At 43.6% G+C, this 19,677-nt stretch overlaps 2 protein-coding genes across 8 annotated transcripts; one reads left to right on the plus strand and one right to left on the minus strand.

The window, feature by feature from the left end:
* Nucleotides 1-685: 685 nt before the first annotated feature.
* Nucleotides 686-8,976, plus strand: LOC103976198 (eukaryotic translation initiation factor 4G). Of its 7 annotated transcripts, none has more exons than XM_065096831.1 (9): nt 686-812; nt 1,719-1,865; nt 1,985-2,052; nt 2,161-2,217; nt 2,464-3,921; nt 3,992-7,055; nt 7,185-7,242; nt 8,072-8,266; nt 8,352-8,976. In XM_065096831.1, the coding sequence occupies exons 2-9, from the start codon at nt 1,763-1,765 to the stop codon at nt 8,686-8,688; spliced, it is 5,340 nt and encodes a 1,779-aa protein (XP_064952903.1). In that variant the 5' UTR covers nt 686-812; nt 1,719-1,762; the 3' UTR covers nt 8,689-8,976. The 7 variants fall into 7 exon arrangements, with proteins under 7 accessions (XP_064952903.1, XP_064952902.1, XP_064952898.1 ...); XM_065096830.1 differs by having other exon boundaries at nt 3,992-4,193; nt 4,293-7,242; XM_065096826.1 differs by having other exon boundaries at nt 3,992-7,242.
* A 5,536-nt stretch (nt 8,977-14,512) lies between these two features.
* On the minus strand, nt 14,513-19,422 carry LOC135606068 (metacaspase-1-like). The gene is made up of 5 exons (XM_065096832.1): nt 18,905-19,422; nt 17,554-17,884; nt 15,939-16,059; nt 15,085-15,291; nt 14,513-14,762 (listed from the first exon to the last, which is right to left on the minus strand). The coding sequence occupies exons 1-5, from the start codon at nt 19,260-19,262 to the stop codon at nt 14,703-14,705; spliced, it is 1,077 nt and encodes a 358-aa protein (XP_064952904.1). The 5' UTR covers nt 19,263-19,422; the 3' UTR covers nt 14,513-14,702.
* Nucleotides 19,423-19,677: the final 255 nt, after the last annotated feature.

Raw genomic sequence — 19,677 nt, forward strand, 5'->3', positions numbered from 1 at the left:
AATTCTAGAAAACCATATTAGAAATGCATAAAAAAAATATGTATCACGCTTACCCCTTTTTGCTTCCATGTTGGATGTGACCTTTCACCAGAAGACAAACAACTAGGCCCACTCACTCCCAGTCAATGCCATCCTAGTATACTGTCACAAGTAGAACTTTCTCGTGGTCGTCTGACTCCTCATCAAGACCAAATCCGTTCACAGTTAGAAAACTACATGATTTGTCTCAGTTCCAGTAGATTTGGATGGATGCCTTCAGTTAATTATTATTATTATTATTATTAGTAGAATCATGTAGAACTTTTGGATGGATATGAGTGGATAAGACTAGTAGTAGAAAACATACCCTCCTACGGCACCGTTAGATAATAGATGCTGTGGAGATTTAATTGGCTCTCAGCCTCATCGAACTACTTGGCTGCCCTTTCTTCCATTTGTCACTCGGAAAGCAGCAGCGGATCGATGAAACGATCCATACATGGCATGCATCATCCTTCCGTTTAGAGGATGTATTGTGTATCATTGTAGGAAAACCTATTCGTTTAGGAAACATACTATGGTCCATTGGGCCGGGCTTTGAGGCCCAACAGCCTAAAGCGTCACCCCTAACTCCGTTGGAGACGTCATAGCGCAGACGCCACCCACGGCGGGTATATATAAGCAACAGGATTGCGATCCCTCACTACAAGAATCCCACCTTTGAAAAACTCCTCTATCGTGTGCTGTGCTGTTGCCGATTCCCGCTTCGTTCGCGTCCCTCGAAGCCCTAATCTCCCCTGAATCGCACGGCATTTTCGCTCCCAAGCTCTCAGGTTAGCGATTGGATCCCTTGCACTATCCCCCCGATCACCTCTGTTCAGGTTTTTTCTTCGCTCCGGAGGAAGTGGGGTTAGTTGTTTCTCCTTTCTTGATCGGAATGCTCGCGCAGTTCGTAGGAAGGGCGGAACCTGTGCGATTTGAATGTTTTTTGAGATCGATCGCTCGTCTTTTATTCGTTGGGTTTTTGACATCTCGTCTTTTGTTCCGGCCGCGGTTCTTGTTTAGATTTGGAGGAAGAAGTGCGGTCGGGATTTATGTCCGTAAATCAATCTAGGGCTGAGAGGACCGATGGCCAACTTAGAAAACTCGTTCATCGGGTAGCTCGGGCCAGCAAAGGGGATTCGTAGACACGGGCGGCGGTTCCGCCCCTCCTCTTCCTGTTGTTCCTCCCTCGTTAATCTCCCCATCATTATCCACGAGCCGAAGGTGCCTGATTTTATCCGTCTTTGTGATTGATACCGTCTGTTCCCCGACGGAATCGTGTTTTCTTTTGTTTTGGGTCGAGTAATTAAAAAAAAAAGGATTAGGGTTTGTGAGGGATTCCTTTTGATGTCGGTCTTTGTAGTTTCAAAAAATCTAGTAATGGGCAAGACAGTCAATCTAGGGTAAATCCTGTGAGTGCGAGTTCTGAAGCGAGTGGTTCCCACTGCCACCGCCCATCGGGCTGTTCAGAATGGTGCTGACCCCTCATCGGCGCCCTCTGATGGTATTCTGTTCAATTTAAACTCAAGTTTATTGTTTCTAAAGATTTATTCCTAGGCCTAGCAGTAGCATCCGGGATCTGGAAACTGTTCGAGTTAGCTTTTAGGGTTCGTGTGTAATAGTGATGATTTACTGATAAATATTTTACCTTGTCTTTACTGGAATTATAGAGTGATTTTGATGTTGGCTTCTGATAGGATTTTCAGATGCACAAGCCTCAGGGAGGGCAAAGCCAGTCGATATGCCAACCCCTACAAATGCATCCCGAGCCATTCCTAAGGCACCATCTTCTCAATCTGCTGCTGGAGCTTCAAATTCTGCTGCACCATCGGTACCATCTAAAGGTTCAGCATTGTTCCTTTTGATTAATTGTGTGTTCATTTTCCTCTAAGTTTGTTCCGTATAGGAACTTCAGAAAGGCTGGCTTCTTTATGCTATTCTCATTTCGTGATGCTCTCTTCAGGGGACACATCCAGCGCTTTTACTCTTCAGTTTGGCTCAATAAATCCTGGCATGATGAACGGATTGCAGGTAACATGATTTTTGGCTACCTCAAGTTGTATTCTTGTGTTTTGTTGTTTCTTGTGTTGCTTGTGATTTCCTCACTCATACTTGATCATTGCCCATGGATTATTGAAGATTCCTGCTAGGACCAGCTCATCCCCGCCAAATCTGGATGAGCAGAAACATGAACAGGTTTGTGAATATTTTGACACTGCTGCATATATTTTTCCAGTTTGATCATTTTTGTTCATAAAATTATCTAGCATGTAGCTGAGTGTAACTGGATCAGTCTCCCCTTAATGCACTTCATTGCCATATCTTTTTTCCCCATCTAATTGACAGTTGACTTGCATTTATTACACTTTAGCTTCATTAGAGACACTTAGTCGTGTTGAGTTTGATTATCTTACCGATGTTTTAATTCCTTTAACTTTTCAGGCTTGCACTGAGTCATTCAGGGCTGTCCCTGCGTTGCCTACACCTCCTGCCCCAAAACAGCAGCAGCAGCAGCAACAGAACAGAAAGGATGTCAGTGGTGCTCATCAATCTAGCAGTGGGGAGTCCCATTCTTTACCTGAGGTAAAGAGGAATGTTCATGCCCCAATCCCTTCTGCTCCAGTTGTACCACAACCAAAATCATCTGTTCGTCCCATTCCTCGAATGTCTGTGCCTATGCCCATGCCATTTCGACCTCAGCAAGCACAACTTCCTCCTCAATTTATTGGACCCAACCCACAGATGCAATCACCAAGTCTTGCAGCCAATTCACTGCAAATGCCAATGACGTTACCTGTGGGGAATAACACCCGAGTTGTACAGCAGAATTATGTTCCTAATATCCGACCTCATCTTGTGCAACAACAGGCAGTGATGCACCAGGGGCAAAGTTTACGGTTTGCCCCTCCAATTGGTCATCAATTTTCCCCACAGTTAGGTAACTTGGGAACTCCCATTGCTCCACAATTCCCCCAACAGCAGTCTGGTAAATTCGGTGGCCCACATAGGACTGCAGTGAAGATAACACATCCAGAGACTCATGAAGAATTGAGGTTTGAAAGAAAAAAAGATTCTGTTAAGGAAGGTGCGGCCACCGTGCAGAGGCCACTTTCTAGTGTAATTCCTCAGTCTCAATCTATTCCAACATACACTCCCTCTCATCAGATGAATTACTACTCCCCTATACAGCAGACTACTTATAGCCAGTCTCAACTTATTTTCCCCAATACTGTTCCTCTGGTAAGGGGGCAGATGCCTACAACCTCACAGGCTCCCAGATATAATTATCCAGTTAGTCAATCTGGGCAACACTTGACCTTCACAAGCTCTTCTATGGTGAACAGTGTTCCTGGTGGCAAACCTGCATTTTCATTACCTCGGCATAGTATTTCTGGAGGGACTAAGTTTGAGGTGTTTCCAGTTTCCTCCTCCTTGCCCACTACAGGCCAGGTAACCATGAAGCCACCTGTTAGTTTACAAGGTGAGAAAGTTGGGCTGTCTTTGTCGAGGCCTCCTGTAGTAATTAGCATGCCTTCTAGCATGGCAGAAGCACCTGAATCAGCAAAGATTTCTGCGGATGATACTGTTCCTAATCAAAGACACACAGAATACAGTCCAGATGGACCTTCACAGCAGCCTAAATCAAGTTCAGGATCCTTAAATAATGTTCAGCTGCCTGTCACAGATTCAAGTTCTACTGCTGCTGTTCCTCTTCTCTCAACACTGATATCACTATCTGAAGCTTCATCAGCTTCTGAAACAGCAGCTGGTGATTCTGGATTAGTGCTCACTGGAAATGATTGCAGGAAAAGAGAACCTGCCCGAATATCTGATTCTTTGAAAGATAACCAGAGGAAGCCAAGTAAAAAGGATGTTAGAAACTGCCAACAGCAGCATCAGGTATGCGAGCTTAGTTTTCTTCCTTTCTCTTGGCTTCTTAATTGACATGCAGATATCTGAAATCTTGCAGCTAGATGCAGCTTCTCCTGAAGGAGCAAGACTGTCTCCCTCAAAAGCTACTAAGGTTGGCTCTGTGGGAACTCAGGAAGTATCCACTAAAACTGAGAATATTCAGACTCATTCAGCATTTGATCTGCCTCGTCCAATAAGGACTTCTCCTCAAGCTGAAGACAGTATTTCTCCCGAAGTAGTAGCATCAGAACCAGTTGAAGGTAAGATAATGCCTACTGCATCTGACTCATTTGGATCAATATCTGAGAGGGAAGCACATCACGATTCTGCACTTGGTTATGTTGGCTCATTTGGTGCAGCATCTGATGATGTTTCTATCAAGGATTATGTCCGTGCTGAGGCTACAACTTCTTTGGGCCTTATGGTGGATGGAACTGACTCTGAAAGTTTGGGTGCCAACTTGAGTGTGGTTAACACGATTTTGGATTATAGGAGAGAGGAACTTGGGAAATCTGAAGCATCAAATGATCCATCACAAGATTTCACTATTTCTAAAGCATGTCCATCTTCTGCCTTAGCAAAGTCTTCTGAGATCACAGATGAAGTTATGATGTTAAAACAAAATGATGGAATAGGAAAAAGTTGGGAAGTGAAATCTAGCAAGTATGACGAAGTGGACATCAAACTTCTTAGTGGCTCCAATGATGATGTCGGTCGTGAAGTGCAGGAAAGTATGACGCTAGATAAACTAAAAAGGCCTATAGATACATCTTTGCACTTAAATGATTCTGAAACTGCATTTGATAAGAATCTTTCATCTGCCAGTGATGTGAATGATAAACTTGATACTTCTTCAACCAAATGTGAAATGAAATACAGCGAGGATGTTGGTTTAACTGATTCTGGTGTGGCACTTTTGGAGACAGCCGCTGTCCATGATACATCTCTTTCTGAGGTGGTACAGAAGCCAGAATCGAAAGCTTTGGATTTACCTGATGATAAATTGGCATCTGCAACAAGCTTGGGGCAGAAGGAGAAGCCTTTACTGGAGACCTTGAAACCTAAGGTTACTGCTGGAAAAAAGAAGAAGAGAAAGGAAATGCTTTCTAAAGCAGATGCTGCAGGGAGTTCTGACCTTTATAATGCGTACAAGTGCCCAGAGGAAAAGCATGAAGATTTCAGTAGGTCAGAAAGTATAGATGGTTCAACGGCCGACACAAAGGTTGCACATCTAAATTCTCGAAGTAAGGAAGATGGACAGAATAAAGCTGAATTGGATGACTGGGAAGTTGCTGCTGACATATCATCACCAAAACTGAAAACATCAGTGCATGGGCAGCTAGCTGTGGGAGCAAGGAAGCAATGTGATGATAATGGTTTTGAAGCTACTAATCGAAAGAAATACTCAAGGGATTTTCTAATGACCCTCTCTCAGCAATTTACTGAGATTCCTGTGGGTTTTGAGATTGCTTCCGATATAGCAGACGTGTTGATGAGCATTTCAGTTGGAAAATCACCATCCTCAAGTCCTGGGAGGATCATAGATCGGTCATCAGGTGCTTCTCGGATAGACCGTCGTACAGGTGGCACTTTGGATGATGAAAAATGGACCAGCTCACCTGTCTCTTTTGGCACTGGCCCTGTCTCTGGGCGTGTAGCTGCAAATGTAAGTCTTCGTCCTGGGCAAGGTGCCAGTCATGGTGTTTTGAGAAATCATCGTGGGAAAACGCCCAATCAGTTTGGAGGAGGGATTCCATCAGGACTAGTGCAATCTCAAGGAAGCATGCCACATGGTAATGCTGGTGCAGACAGGTGGCAGCAGGCAAGAGGCTTAATAGCCTCTCCTCAAATACCCTTACATGCAATGCACAAAGCCGAGAAGAAGTATGAAATTCACAAAGTTTCTGATAAGGAAGAGGCAAAACAAAGACAACTAAAAGGCATCCTTAACAAATTGACTCCTCAAAATTTTGACAAGCTCTTTGACCAGGTTAAGGAAGTTAACATCGACAATGCTGTCACTCTTACTGGTGTCATCTCGCAGATCTTTGACAAAGCCTTGACGGAGCCTACCTTTTGTGAAATGTATGCTAATTTCTGTCTTCATCTTGCTGGTGCACTACCGGATTTCAGTGAAAACAATGAAAAAATAACTTTCAAAAGACTGCTCCTGAACAAATGTCAAGAGGAATTTGAAAGAGGGGAGAGAGAACAAGCTGAAGCAAACCAGGTCGAAGAGGAAGGTGACGTCAAACAGTCTGAAGAGGAGAGGGAAGAGAAAAGGCTCCAGGCCCGTAGGCGCATGTTAGGTAATATTCGGTTGATCGGGGAATTATACAAAAAGAAGATGTTAACTGAGAGAATTATGCATGAGTGCATCAAGAAGTTGCTGGGAAATTGTCAGAATCCTGATGAAGAGGATGTTGAAGCACTGTGCAAATTGATGAGTACAATTGGCGAGATGATAGACCATGCAAAGGCAAAGGAACATATGGATGCATATTTTGACATGATAACTAAGTTATCAACAAATCAGAAGCTGTCATTACGTGTTAGATTTATGTTGAAAGATGCAATTGATCTTAGGAAGAACAAATGGCAGCAAAGAAGGAAAGTTGAGGGGCCAAAGAAGATTGAGGAGGTTCACAGGGATGCTGCTCAAGAAAGGCAAGCTCAATCAAGTAGATTGGCTCGTGGCCCTGTCATCAATAATATTCCGAGACGTAGTCATGCAGTTGATTATAGCCACCGTGGGTCATCTTCATCGACCTCTTCAAGTTCCCATCAGGTTGGTGGGCCCCGTGGATTGCCATCTCATGTTCGTGGCCATGGAGCTCAAGATGTGCGGTTGGAGGAGAGACATCAGTCTGAATCGAGGACTATGTCACTTCCCCTTCCACATAGGGGTACTAATGATGATTCTATTACTCTTGGTCCTCAGGGTGGCCTGGCCAGGGGAATGTCTATCAGAGGACATTCATCAATATCTAATGTATCAGCTGCTGAAAGTTCTCCGGTTGTTGGGGATCTTCATAGAATGACACCGGGTCCCAATGGTACTAATGGTATGGCTGATAGGATTTCTGGAGCAACATACAATCAACTAAGTCATCAAGATCATGGTAATAACTACAGCAGCAGAGACTTTAAGGTTTTAGGTCCTGCTTTTGAGAGATCTGCCACATCTGCCCTACCTGCTGGGCGAACTAATGACACTTTAGGTAGCACCCTAACTGCAGTTTCTGAAACAGGAACATTTCCAGAAGTTCTGCAAGAAAAATCAATTTCAGCAATTAAAGAGTACTACAGGTATTGTTCCCTATCATGTGTTTTGTATACTGTGCAAGTTTTGGTTGTGATAATTGGGACTAGTCTCTGTTTTTCATATTGACTAGGCTTTCCTGTCGTTTGGGTTTGCATGATGGGAGTACACAAATTATCTTCGGCCTTATTGATGATATTTTTCATATTAGTCTTTTGGTTTATCTTATTATTTATAGTTTAGCTTATTGTTGTGAACATGTATTAATCTTTTCACTGTATGAATCTCTAACCTCTTTGTGCTTTGTTCATCTCAGTATTAACATGAAATGGTTGAAGGGTTGGATTGTCTTTCAAACTGAAGATCAATGAAAATTTTGAACATCCTTTAAGAGAAATATTACCTTTTACCTATTTCTTTCCAGTTTGAGGAGGACTATTATTCAAACTTACAACAATATGGTTGTTCCTTTACAATCTGGTGACTACGGTTTGAGTAATTAAAAACAATATCCCTATATGTAATGGTTATGCTGTGTACATCGACCCTCTTTAAACCCCGTATTGGTGAAAGCTTCGTGCATAGAGTTCTCTCAATTCTTGCTCTTCTAATAAACAAAGTCAAAACAAGACAAGGATGCTCTTATATCTCAATTTGTGAGTTTAGTTGCTTGGTAGTAAGAACTACCAATTTAGCTCAGATGACCAAGGAGCAACTTTGGATTAAAGTTTTTCACATGTCATTTTTCTCCTCTCATCTGCCATTAATCTACATAGTCATTGCTTTATTGCATTAGATACTGTTGCTGTTATTTTTTATATCAGAAGTTCTTTGGTCTTTGCTTGGAACTAATGTAAAACCTACCTTTTTCTTCAGCGCCAAGGATGAGAACGAGGTTGTATTGTGCATCAAGGAATTAAATGCTCCAAGTTTTTATCCTACCATGATATCATTATGGGTCAGCGACTCCTTTGAGAGAAAAGACATGGAAAGGGATCTTCTGGCGAAGCTTATAATCAACCTCTGCAATTCCAGAGATTGCTTGCTTAGTCGAGCACAGCTACTCCAAGGGTACGAATGGTCTAGAGAAACCAACTTAGGTACATCGTCTTATTATCGATAACATTTTCACTGATCACCACTTGGTTGTTGTCAGGTTTGAATCCGTTGTTTCTTTGTTGGAGGATGCTGTAAATGACGCCCCAAGAGCAGCAGAGTTTCTTGGTCGTCTATTTGCCATAATTGTTATGGAAAAAGTGGTGCCTTTGAGAGATTTAGGGAGACTGATACTTGAAGGAGGCGAGGAACCAGGTCGTGCGAGAGAGGTTGGACTTGCAGCAGAGGTTCTTGGTAGCATCCTCGAGACCGTAAAGTCAAAAGGAGGGGACTCCGCTTTGAATGACATTCTGGGTAGCTCCAATCTACAGCTAGAAGATTTCCGGCCTCCGCAGCAGATCAAATCCAATAAGTTGGATGCATTTCTTCAGAGTTAGAAGGATGCTATGTGCAGGGCAACACATGGGTATTTAGGTTCACTAGGGCTTTTCATCCAGGAAAACATGGTACAATTGGTCTTTATTTATGCATGCGTGCCGTCGGTGCCATTGGGGTTGTGATACGTGATGAACGACTTCCTAATTAGTGGGCATTAGCAGAAGGGAATGATGGAGGTAAAGCCCAAGCCTTTTTGACCTGTGGTAGATAAAGGGTAGTTTGACCCGGAAGAGAGACCGACTTGTGAACATTGATTAATTCATATTCATTTATTTTATTTACAAAAATCGTTCTTTCTTGCAACTTGGTATGGCTAACAATGACGAGGGCCGAAATATTAGCCCAAGTCATCGTGGTTTATGTGTTTGATTTGATGCATTGTTCTCCAACCTTACGACTCTCTCTCTCTCTCTCCCTCTCCTTTTGGAATGTTAGCATCTCTATGGTTATAAAAATAAAACATTTAGATAAAATATTTATCAACTGAAACATAAATAAAAAATAAAAAATAATTTTAATATTTTATTTGATGATGGTAGACAATGTCGCTGGCGGGAAATGATAGTACCGTTGTGTCACGGACAAACTTCTAAACAAGATGTTTGATGTAATGCTTATGTATGTCCGTGTCTTTTGACATGTTCATGTTTTGTACAACATGTAGAGGGGCGGTCGAAGGCTTGTATGTCCGTGTCTTTTGGCATGTTCATGTTTTGTACAACATGTAGAGGGGTGGTCGAAGGCTTAATAGTCCTATTTTAGTTGGGTTGATGGCTTCTTTAGGCTTGTAATATAAAGGTTGTGTCATGTGGACACGTGTGAGAGATTTTCGGTCTATAATGGATCATTTTACCCTTTATTGTGTAATTATTCAGAGCTTGTAAAGTCTGTTTGTAATTTGCATTGTCTATGAAGTGTTTTTCGGAGATGTTTGCTTGTGGATCCCGATTGAGGCGTTTCCTCTAACTCGTTCTCTCTCTTTCGTGGGTCCTAAGGGACATGGGAGACTTCGGGGAGGCTGACCTTTGCGGACGGACACGTAAGGGTGCCGCACGACTTAGGCAAAATCAGCTAAGTCCGTGACAGATGGTATCAGAGCGGGACAAGCACTCATAGAAACACTTAGCATGCAAACGTGGGGGACCTAGCGGGGCTGCGTTGAGGGCAGTCAGCACACGCGCGACCGTTTGGGGGAAAACGGGCATGGAGATGTAGGGAAAAGGAGTCGCTCGGAGGAGTGAGCATCTGACATTGGCATTCAGAGGAATGACCAACCCTTCGCACAAGAGGCACCACGAGAACAGGCAAGCTTGGAAGAATTTGGAGCGCACAAAGGTTGGGATGGCTGAGTTTGAGCTACGGCTCAACGTTGACAACTATACTTGATGGTGCTCAAGGCAAGCGAGGCGCTTGGCAAAGGATGAGACCATGCAAGGTGGAATGAGTTGCTCAGCGGTCGAAAGAGTTGTGCAAAGCTCACAGAGGTGAGAGGAATTGCTAACTCGAAGAATTCGGTACACATATATGGGCTTGTATGCGGACAATGGAATGTTCGCGGCCATCCCAAGGCGACCGAAACTCGGCGCCATGGAGCATTGAAACTTTCTCTTCGGCATGTGAAGGATACGTTCGTAGGATGCTGAAGTGTGCAATGAGTTCAGCATGTTGCTAAGCCTTGAGTGGTGCAGCGGGGGCTGTATTGACGTGGAGTCGCAATCTAGCAAGTGCGTTTGCAGGTGGCAGAACAATGCACAGTTTGGTCAGCAGATCGGAGTAGTCCAAGGGGATGGTGGTCTCCGAAACGAAGAGAGATGTTGCTCCAATGGGACAGTTATCCAGGAGGGATAAGTCCCGGCTCTCTAGAGGGAGAATCACGTGCGACGGACTGCACATGCTGAGGAGGAGTACCTCAACAAACAACAACTCCACGAAGCTCAATGGACCGAGCAAGCGGCGAGGAGTCGTCGCATGATCTCGCTCGGGAGAATGCATTGGTGGATGCATTGCGAGATCAAGTGGGGGAGCGACCCAAAGCAACTCAAATGAAGGCACACTTGGAGTCGATATGGAGATCGGACTCAAGGGAGGGCTGACCCGTGGAATGGTGGGCGCGAGGGCCACCATCGACTCAATGGAAAAACGAGGAGCGGAGCAACTTGGGTGTAACTTGGCGAAGTACCCAAGCCGCATGAAGGGAGCCATCATAGAAGTTGGAACATGGAGCAGAGGCGCAGTGCTTTCCTTAGACAGAGGTCAAGGACATGAACTCTTGTAGAGGCAAGAGTAGGATCATGTTGTTCCATGGGTCATTCATTCTATCAGAGAGGACTCATCTTGCATGGTGCCAAAGATGAAGGGAGCTTCTAGGCACATGCACCTTATCTCGGAGGAGCATTTGATGGAGGAACTAAGGCGACTCAATTTACGAATGTGAAGTTGGGTTCAGAAGGCCTTAGCATGGGACAAGAGGACGCAGAGGCGGGTACTCTTGAAGAATATGCCACAGTGTTGCCATTCAAGTTGGCATGAAGGAAGCAGTGCGCAGCGGAGATTGTGCTGGTAGGGGCAGAGGCCCAGGATCCAGACAATGGTGTACAAATTATAGTGAAGTCGGTGGACTTCGGGAGTTACTAGGCGACGGACTGTCCTAGAGCGGTGCTTCATCTAGGTGTGACCCAAGAGTGGGTGGATGAAGGTCGATTGCCAAAGGAGCGAACAAAATCGAAGGTGGAAGAGACCCTACGATGTATTGACAGAGGCCACACATGGAGGGTTCACAATTCGAGTTTATTCCACAAGGATCAGAATGCAATGGAGATGTCACCAGGAGGCGGCATGGTGCAGCGGATCGTGGTGGAACAGTTCGTGGCAATGCGATACACACGACTGAAGCCCGTGAGGGACTAGATCATATGGAGGTATGATCGGGAGCTACTGGAAGCTCCACTTCGGTGAACAACACGACGGCAAGAAGGGCTATGGATTCAAGAAGTGAAGGCCATGGTACCGCAGAGGCGGGTCTTCCGTGTGTGCATCGAATTTTGCATCGGATGAAAACCTTGGTCATCCGCATATGGGGGTTGTGTTCCACCAAGGGAAAAGTTCGAATGCAAGTACCAGTGAGTTCCATGGGAGGGACTTGATCATGCAAAGGTATGATCAAAGCAACTGGAGAGTTGGACTGCTCCAGAGCTCATATTCGCTTAAGGGAGCCCGGCAAGTCAGAGGACAAGGCCGAGTAAGCGAACGTTGTTACCAAGGAAGCTAAGGAGAACAGAATCGGTGCAAACTCTACAACGTGATGGCAGAGGCCATGCATGGGAGTTGCAGTCTGTCTTTCCATCGACCAAACAGACTGCTTGGAGAACACAGAGGTGTTGAAGCAGGGGGTCGAAAGGGGCGAGGAAGCAACGACGAGTCCAGAGGGACTTAGCTACCCAAAATCAAGCATCAGTTAGAATGGAGGTGAACTCGGAGGAGGGCCACAGAGGCATATCTACTGATCGTGAAGAAAAGGGATACATATGCGAGGCGACGGATAGTAGTGCCATGGGCATGGCAGCGCCATGGTACCGCAGAGGCGGGACTTCCGTGAAAGTCATTGATCCCTTGCTCTCATGGAGGGAGAGCTCTTGGTCGTGAAAGGGGCCGAGGAGGTGGAGCATGCAGAGGCAATCTCCAAGTACCGAGACAAGGCTGAAGGGCAGAGGCCGAGGAACTTCGTAAGACCGGTGTCAATGTGCTTCTCATCAAGATAGCCGAAAGTGAAGGACTTCGGGTCATGCAAGAATGCATAACCAAGGAACGAAGCAGGCAGTACGCGGTGCTGTACCTTTGCTACTCAGTGGAGTAGGCGGCAGGGTTGATGGAGAAGACGGTACAATCCCAAAAGCGACCAAACCTATGAGAGAACTACTCCAAGTTGGGGTGAAAACTTTCGGCATTCCAAAAGTTCAATGGCATTGAGAAGGTGAATCACAGTAGCTAACTCAATGCAAGGAGTGCAAACACTTCAAGTGCTTCAGAAGTGTGAGCAAAGAGCAGGCGAAGGCCAGTAACCAGCTCGATGCATGGAGTACAACCTCGAGGAGGCGGGCGAAGTCAAGTAACCTTTGCCTTCTCAACTCTTAAGAGAATGGGCGAAACCGAGTACCCCAATTCTCTTATCTATCCAGCAGAGGAGCTCTGCACAAGTTCAAAGACCCTTCGAAGATAATGGAAGACAATAGTTGTCAAATTCTCACCAACGGTGATAAGTGCTATTGAGAGTAGATTGTCCGCTTCATTTCCCAACGAAATGCCAATCGAAAGCGGAAGTGATGCGAACCTACTTGGATGTGATAACTAAGTGAAAGAAGAGTCAATGAGCAAATTTTGTGGAGGAAGGACCCAAAACTTCAGAAGTTTGCGAGACGATGCTCGTTAAAGCTCCAACAAGCATCCACCCAGTTCAAGCAGCATGAGGAATTTGAGAGACTGGCGCAATAAGGATGGTCTTTTCCTTCATCTGGGGGATCCGCAGGAATCAACAAGGATCAACACAACTCAGCCAACCCCACACCAGAGTCAGAGTCAATGGTGAGTTGAAGCAGCATGGCAGATCAAAGGTTCGACTACTCAAAAATAGCAGCGGAGAGCAGCTAGGAGCCAAGAGGCGCATTGTAGCTGGAGCAGAAGATTGAAGACTCAGTAAAGGCGAGGAGTTGCAATGGCGACAAAGGCTTCAACGAGGACGTCGAAGGAATAAGTGGGGGAGAATGTCACGGACAAACTTCTAAACAAGATGTTTGATGTAATGCTTATATATGTCCGTGTCTTTTGGCATGCTCATGCCTTGTACAGCATGTAGAGGGGCGGCCGAAGGCTTAATAGTTCCATTTTAGTTGGGTTGGTGGCCTCTTTAGGCTTGTAATATAAAGGTTGTGTCATGTGGACACGTGTGAGAGATTTTTGATCTATAATGGACCATTTTACCATTTGTTGTGCAACTATTCAGAGCTTGTAAAGTCTGTTTGTAATTTGCATTGTCTATGAAGTGTTTTTCGGAGATGTTTGCTTGTGGATCCCGATTGAGGCGTTTCCTCTAACTCGTTATCTCTCTTTCGTGGGTCCTAAGGGACATGGGAGACTTCGGGGAGGTTGACCTTTGCGGACGGACATGCAAGGGTGCCACACGACTTAGGCAAAACCAGCTAAGTCCGTGACAGTTGGGGGCTGCAGGTGGGTTTTATGAATGGAAAGAACAACGATGAAAGGTGAGGGCTACTTTACATTTGCGTTAATGCCAATACAAATACTGAACAATGAAAGGACCATTGATATAGATGTCGAGTAGTATCACTCGACAACTACGTAAACATCGATGCAGATGCAGAGTAATGCTGCTTGGTATTTGCATCAGTGATCTTTTCATCGCTCGATATTTACGTCGATACCAACATAGATATAGAGCGACCCTCACCTCTTGCCAGTCGCCCTTCTCATCCACAATAATCATCCATGATCCATAACGATGTTGTCATCAATTAAAATATTAAAATTATATTTATATTTTTTATTTTTATATTTTCATTAATAAAATTAAAAATAAATAAACTTAGATATTTCATTTTTATAGTTATAATAATATACTTTTATAATTGTAATAATATTAATATAATTTGTTGATAGTTAACCGTCTGTGCTACGCTGACAAAATCGAGCAAGCCAACGGCCGAACAGAAGCTAAAACCGTCGAGCGTTCTCGCATATTTTATGGAGAAAGAGGAAAGCGTCGTTTCACGTGCAGTAGCCGAGTTGTAATTCTTAGGACACAGACGGTAGTACAAAAAACTCTCAATGCAATTAAAGAAATGAAAACAGTAGTCTAAAAATTGTGAATGTAAGTTCTTTCTTACAACAAAAGAAACGAAAAAAGATATGTCCTACTAGGAATTGTGAATCACACAATTTTACATCGTGTAAATATTCGGGTACTGTACTGTTAAGAGTTGGAGAATCAGCAGCTGGCACATCATAGAGAGAAGGGCTTCGAGTACACATCGAATTGTTCCCACGCAGTCAGTTGTGGTTCCTGCAATAATATATCCATAATAAATGATGATATTTGTTGTTGCAGATCCACTCAAACTCAAACTATGCCACAGATCAAGACTCCCAGAAGGGACACTCCCAGGGATAACATAAAAGAAACAATGCACGGGGTAATGACATGGAAATCAGCCTTTTTCTGTCTGGGCTAACTTTTTAAAAGGTTATATGTCAACCATGCAACCCAAGTGCTGTGGGAGCATTAACCTCATTCGGTCATCTAATGACCCAACATATGAGACGATGCATGGGTCAGGTGGAGAGAGAGAGAGAGAGAGAGAGAGAGAGAGCGGATTCCAGATTACCTGTCGCAGCCCACCACTTAAACTGCCTCCTGTCAACAGCATGGTGAGGAGTGATGTTACAGGACCTCCACCCATGGCATCACCGGTGCTCCTGATGGTTGTTCGCATCGAGTTCAGTATGCTTCCGTAGGTAGCCCCATGACCACGCTCGATGGCTTGGATAAAGCAGAAGGTCATTGCACCCGTGGAGGTGATTCTTGATAGAGCCTACACAAAGAAACTGGAGCTTTAGCTGTTGCATGGATTGATCAAGTAGTACAAAGATCTGGCTTCACAAGTTTCATTAGCTTGTTGGAGACCTCAAGAGTGGTCAAATTTTTAACTCATAATGGTTCTTAAGACCAGTAAGCAATAGCAAATATATGATGGAGCTTTGTGAACAAACTAAGAGTGCAGTTCAATAAATTTGTACAATACGGAACTAAAAGGAGTTAATTACCACAAAGTTGCCATCTCTATTTGAAATTCAAACATGAGCTGAGATGAGACAAGACTTGTTAGTTTGTTAAACATTTTTAAAAAGCTTTTATCCTTCCCATGTTCCTGCAAGTAATTCTAGTAGCTGTTGCTATCGATGGAGAACTTCTCTGACACCTAATACATTTTATCTTTGCAACAGGTAATTTTCCAGAACACTATGATGTTTTTACTTTTTGAGCTCCAATGTTTCCAGGGCTTTTAGCACCTTTTTGTAGCTTTCATGTTAAATTCTACTTCATTGTTGAAAGACAAAAGTCCATATGTCATAACTTTTGGCTGGTAATTGAAACCATTTTTACAATGGATCGAATACTTTTTTGAGGAAACTCATCCTCTGGCTAAGTTGGATTAGTTGCCAAAAGAAGAGAGGTTACCGAGGTATCAGCAGAGGTTTGGTCATCATCGCAACCACTGAAGGAAATGGCTTCACCACCACTTGTACCTTTCCAAACACCAGATCGAGGGCGATGATCTTCCCATATATATTGTCCGCTCCTACATCGATAAATATGATATCAATTAACTATACCAAAATAATAAAATATATTCTACTAATTTTAATTGTTCAAGAGATAGGCAAATGATATTGGTTCTTCATCCAAAATGAAGAGAGTGCCACACAAACACTATCTGACGTCAGTACTTGGCATGGCAAAGTAACAAATGTGAAAAACATCAGCTAGTCAACTGCAAACTTATTCCTTATTGTTCTTTTAGACTAATCTTTTTCATGGTGAGACAGAATCAGGAGTAAAAAGCTACAAATCCACAAACAGGATACCATCAGTCTGACATAAGGATTACCAATGTGGTAAGACAATGGCTAGTCAAAAAGCAAGTGTAATTTTGCTCACAAAAGCTTCTGACTGTTGTTCTCCTAATCTGACTTGACAGAAGCTAATTTGTAGAATTAACCACTACAGCTAACTGGATCATCCCATTTTCTGCACAAAAATTACATTTAACAGTATATGTCACATGTTTCCTGGATATGCTGAACATGATGCTATGTGTTTTAAGGGGATGGAATTCATCCTGAACAGGTTCATTGCCGAGCTCATGCCATCTTAAACACACAAAGCACATCCACAGGACATATATACATACATACATATATATACATATATACATACATATATATATACATATATACTTACATATATATATATATGTTTAGAAATTAAAGTACATGAAATTCTTAAAGGTAGAACTTTCATGCAAATGGAATTCAGTACTTTTGTGAACAATTAGACAAAATTAATACATCGTAATTACTAAAATTTAAACTTCTGATCATGGACTTGAGAAACTTATTATAGATCCTTTTTTTTTTTTGCAAAACTAAAAAACTCCTGATTATGTGTTTCAACAATATTAGCATAATATTTCATCCAAGAAAGAGTGATTATCACCATTCAGATGAGTTCTTCGGACTCTGCGTTTCACTGGAAACTAGATGGTTTTATCTTATTAATGCAGGAAATAGTGTGGTGAACAAACTTGATAGTGTGAGCTAGATGCATCTAAACTTACCAAAGACTATGTTGGGCTAGTGATGCATCACAGGTATGGGCCTACTCTAGCTAATAACCCATGTATATTGATAGGGACACCAGGACAACCAACTACGACAATAGTGAACCTTTGGACTTAATTTTTTTCCTAACTAGCTTGAGTACATAAGGAATTCTAAAGGCCATTGAATTTACTGAAAACAACAACAATGATATTCCAAAGCTCATGTGCAACCCAACCTACTATAAGTTTAAAAAATATGATGGCTGCTAAACTTGTCCATTGAATTCTTGCAAAAGAATATTTTATAAGATTAATGTCAGATTGCCAAAAGGGAGAGACTCAATGCAAATTTAACAAGCAACGATTATCACATATCATTGAACATGTCATAAAAAGTAAAAACAACAGAAAAGTTAGACAATATTATGAAGGAATAGAGAAAAGAAAGAACAATCTGAAATAGGTCAATACCTATTCATCCTACAGAGGAAAGGTAAATCCAGTACAGTACCACTGTGGCAAGCATCTATTATTGCATGAAGCTTTACTCCATGAGGAAGCGGTCTCACAATTGTTGCATTGATTTCATCATCTACAATCATTCCTTGTGATTCAAAGTCCAGAGGACACAAGGTTTCATCGTAGCCATCAACCTCATCTGAGTGATAGCTCCTTTGTTGCGAACCATGGCCAGAATAATGGAATACCAATGAGTCTCCTGGTTGACAGCCTTGTACAAGCCAATATAGGGCCATCCTTATATTATGCTTTGTCGGGAACTTATATGGATCAGTCTCTTCTTCTGCAAATTAATTATCTATCTTAGAACTGCTTTATTTAAGAGAGCAGATATATGGGAAAGATGATTTAATGCCACAAAATTGAATGATGTGTGAAATGATATATGCAGTTTCAACAAACTCATGAAACATACAATTTATATTAGGCTTGAAGGAGGAGAGATCCCACACATATAGGAGCGGAACAACCATATTATCAAGAAACCATCATTTATTCAGCAAATGCAAAGTAGACAAACATTTTGTAGGATGCAACAACACATTACAACCTTAAGAATGTATATACCAAGTCATATATATTTCAGAGGAGCAAGCTTAATGTGACACTAAGGTCTGTGCTTGTCATACACTGACAACGCAAAAGAAGAATGCTCCACTAGGGAGTCAAACAGTGGAGGCCAGCATCTACGTGTGAAATAGAAATTTTCTTGATAATACCTGGGAACCTGACTAAGATAAAAGTAACAATAGATGAAATCATAAGAGAGAGGCTTCGTGGACTATTTGATTAATAACTACAGACGATCACACATTTCCTTGTTTTCTTTTGACACTTTTGGTGTTAGTAAATATTGTACACAAGAGTGTGTTGCATTTTCTCCCTTCTTGTTAAGCAATTTGAGAGCAAAAACTATCTTATGGAGTATTCACCTGGTTGAACAACATATCAACTCTTCCTAAGGAAGTAGAGGAACCTTGGCTCATTCCTCGAGACAATTATAACCATAGTAGTTATGAGATTGTGCGGAGAAATACTATTAGAAAGAAAAAGGCATCCGGAGACCATTGAAAGTCTATTGTGGACGAAGCCGTAGATTATCTGCAGGGCCACGTCTTTCAAGATCAATGCTATTTTGATTAATGCTATTTTGACGACCGAGGCAATTAACAAACGATGCTATTCAACCCTGACATGCCGATCCAAACCGGACAACAATTTAAAGACTACGCTATCAAGCACCAGAAAGCCGGATTCCAAGAAAGGAAAGATCGAACCGAGGAGGAGGGTAAAGGTGGCGCACCGGTGAGCATGATGATCGAGGACTCTGGGAAGTCGAAGCGGTTGATGAGGAGGTAGCGCATACACTTGGCGTCGTTGATGCAACCTTTGAGCTCGTGCCGGGAGTAACGGTACGAGATCCCGCAGATCACGGCCCTCTTCCTCCCGTGCGGCGTCGGCGGAGGGCCCCACGGCGTACCGGCGCCGGGCGACGGGGCTGCAGGGGGGCGGTAGCCCTGGGAGGCCGCCGGGGCGGGGGCGCCGCGGGGGTCGGGGATGTAGGTGACGGCCTGGCAGAGGGCGCAGCGGATGGACTTGGCCCCCGGCGGAAGCTGGAGCGGCGTCCGGCAGCCGGAGCAATCGACGAGCATCAAAGACATCGTCGCGGCGGGGACGCGGCGGTTACGGTGTCGCGTGGAGGCGCGTGCTTCTTTGGCTCAGCGGACGACGAAAGGCGAAAGAAAGGGGGAGGAATATGTGATCCCTTCTTCGAGAAGTTGTTTCGCTTTGGATTGGATCCCTTAACCAGGAGGACGAAGTAAGTTCAACGGTCACGATGGAGTGTTGTTGGCGGTGTGGACGGTCACGATGGGAAGTTGCTTCAGTTGTGGGATCTCCTGCGGGATGATTCACTCGTTGGACCATTCGATGTCAAACACAAATCACAGCCGTCGACCAACCCGCGGACTCTCCATCGCGACCCACCGACACATGTCCTCATCAGGGCCATCGCAATCGTCGACGCGTTGTCGTCGAGGCACATACCAACCGTCCACTTTTATTAGCCAACACGAC

Source organism: Musa acuminata, chromosome BXJ2-2, assembly GCF_036884655.1.
Source record: "Musa acuminata AAA Group cultivar baxijiao chromosome BXJ2-2, Cavendish_Baxijiao_AAA, whole genome shotgun sequence".
In the NCBI taxonomy this organism is placed as follows: Eukaryota; Viridiplantae; Streptophyta; class Magnoliopsida; order Zingiberales; family Musaceae; genus Musa; species Musa acuminata.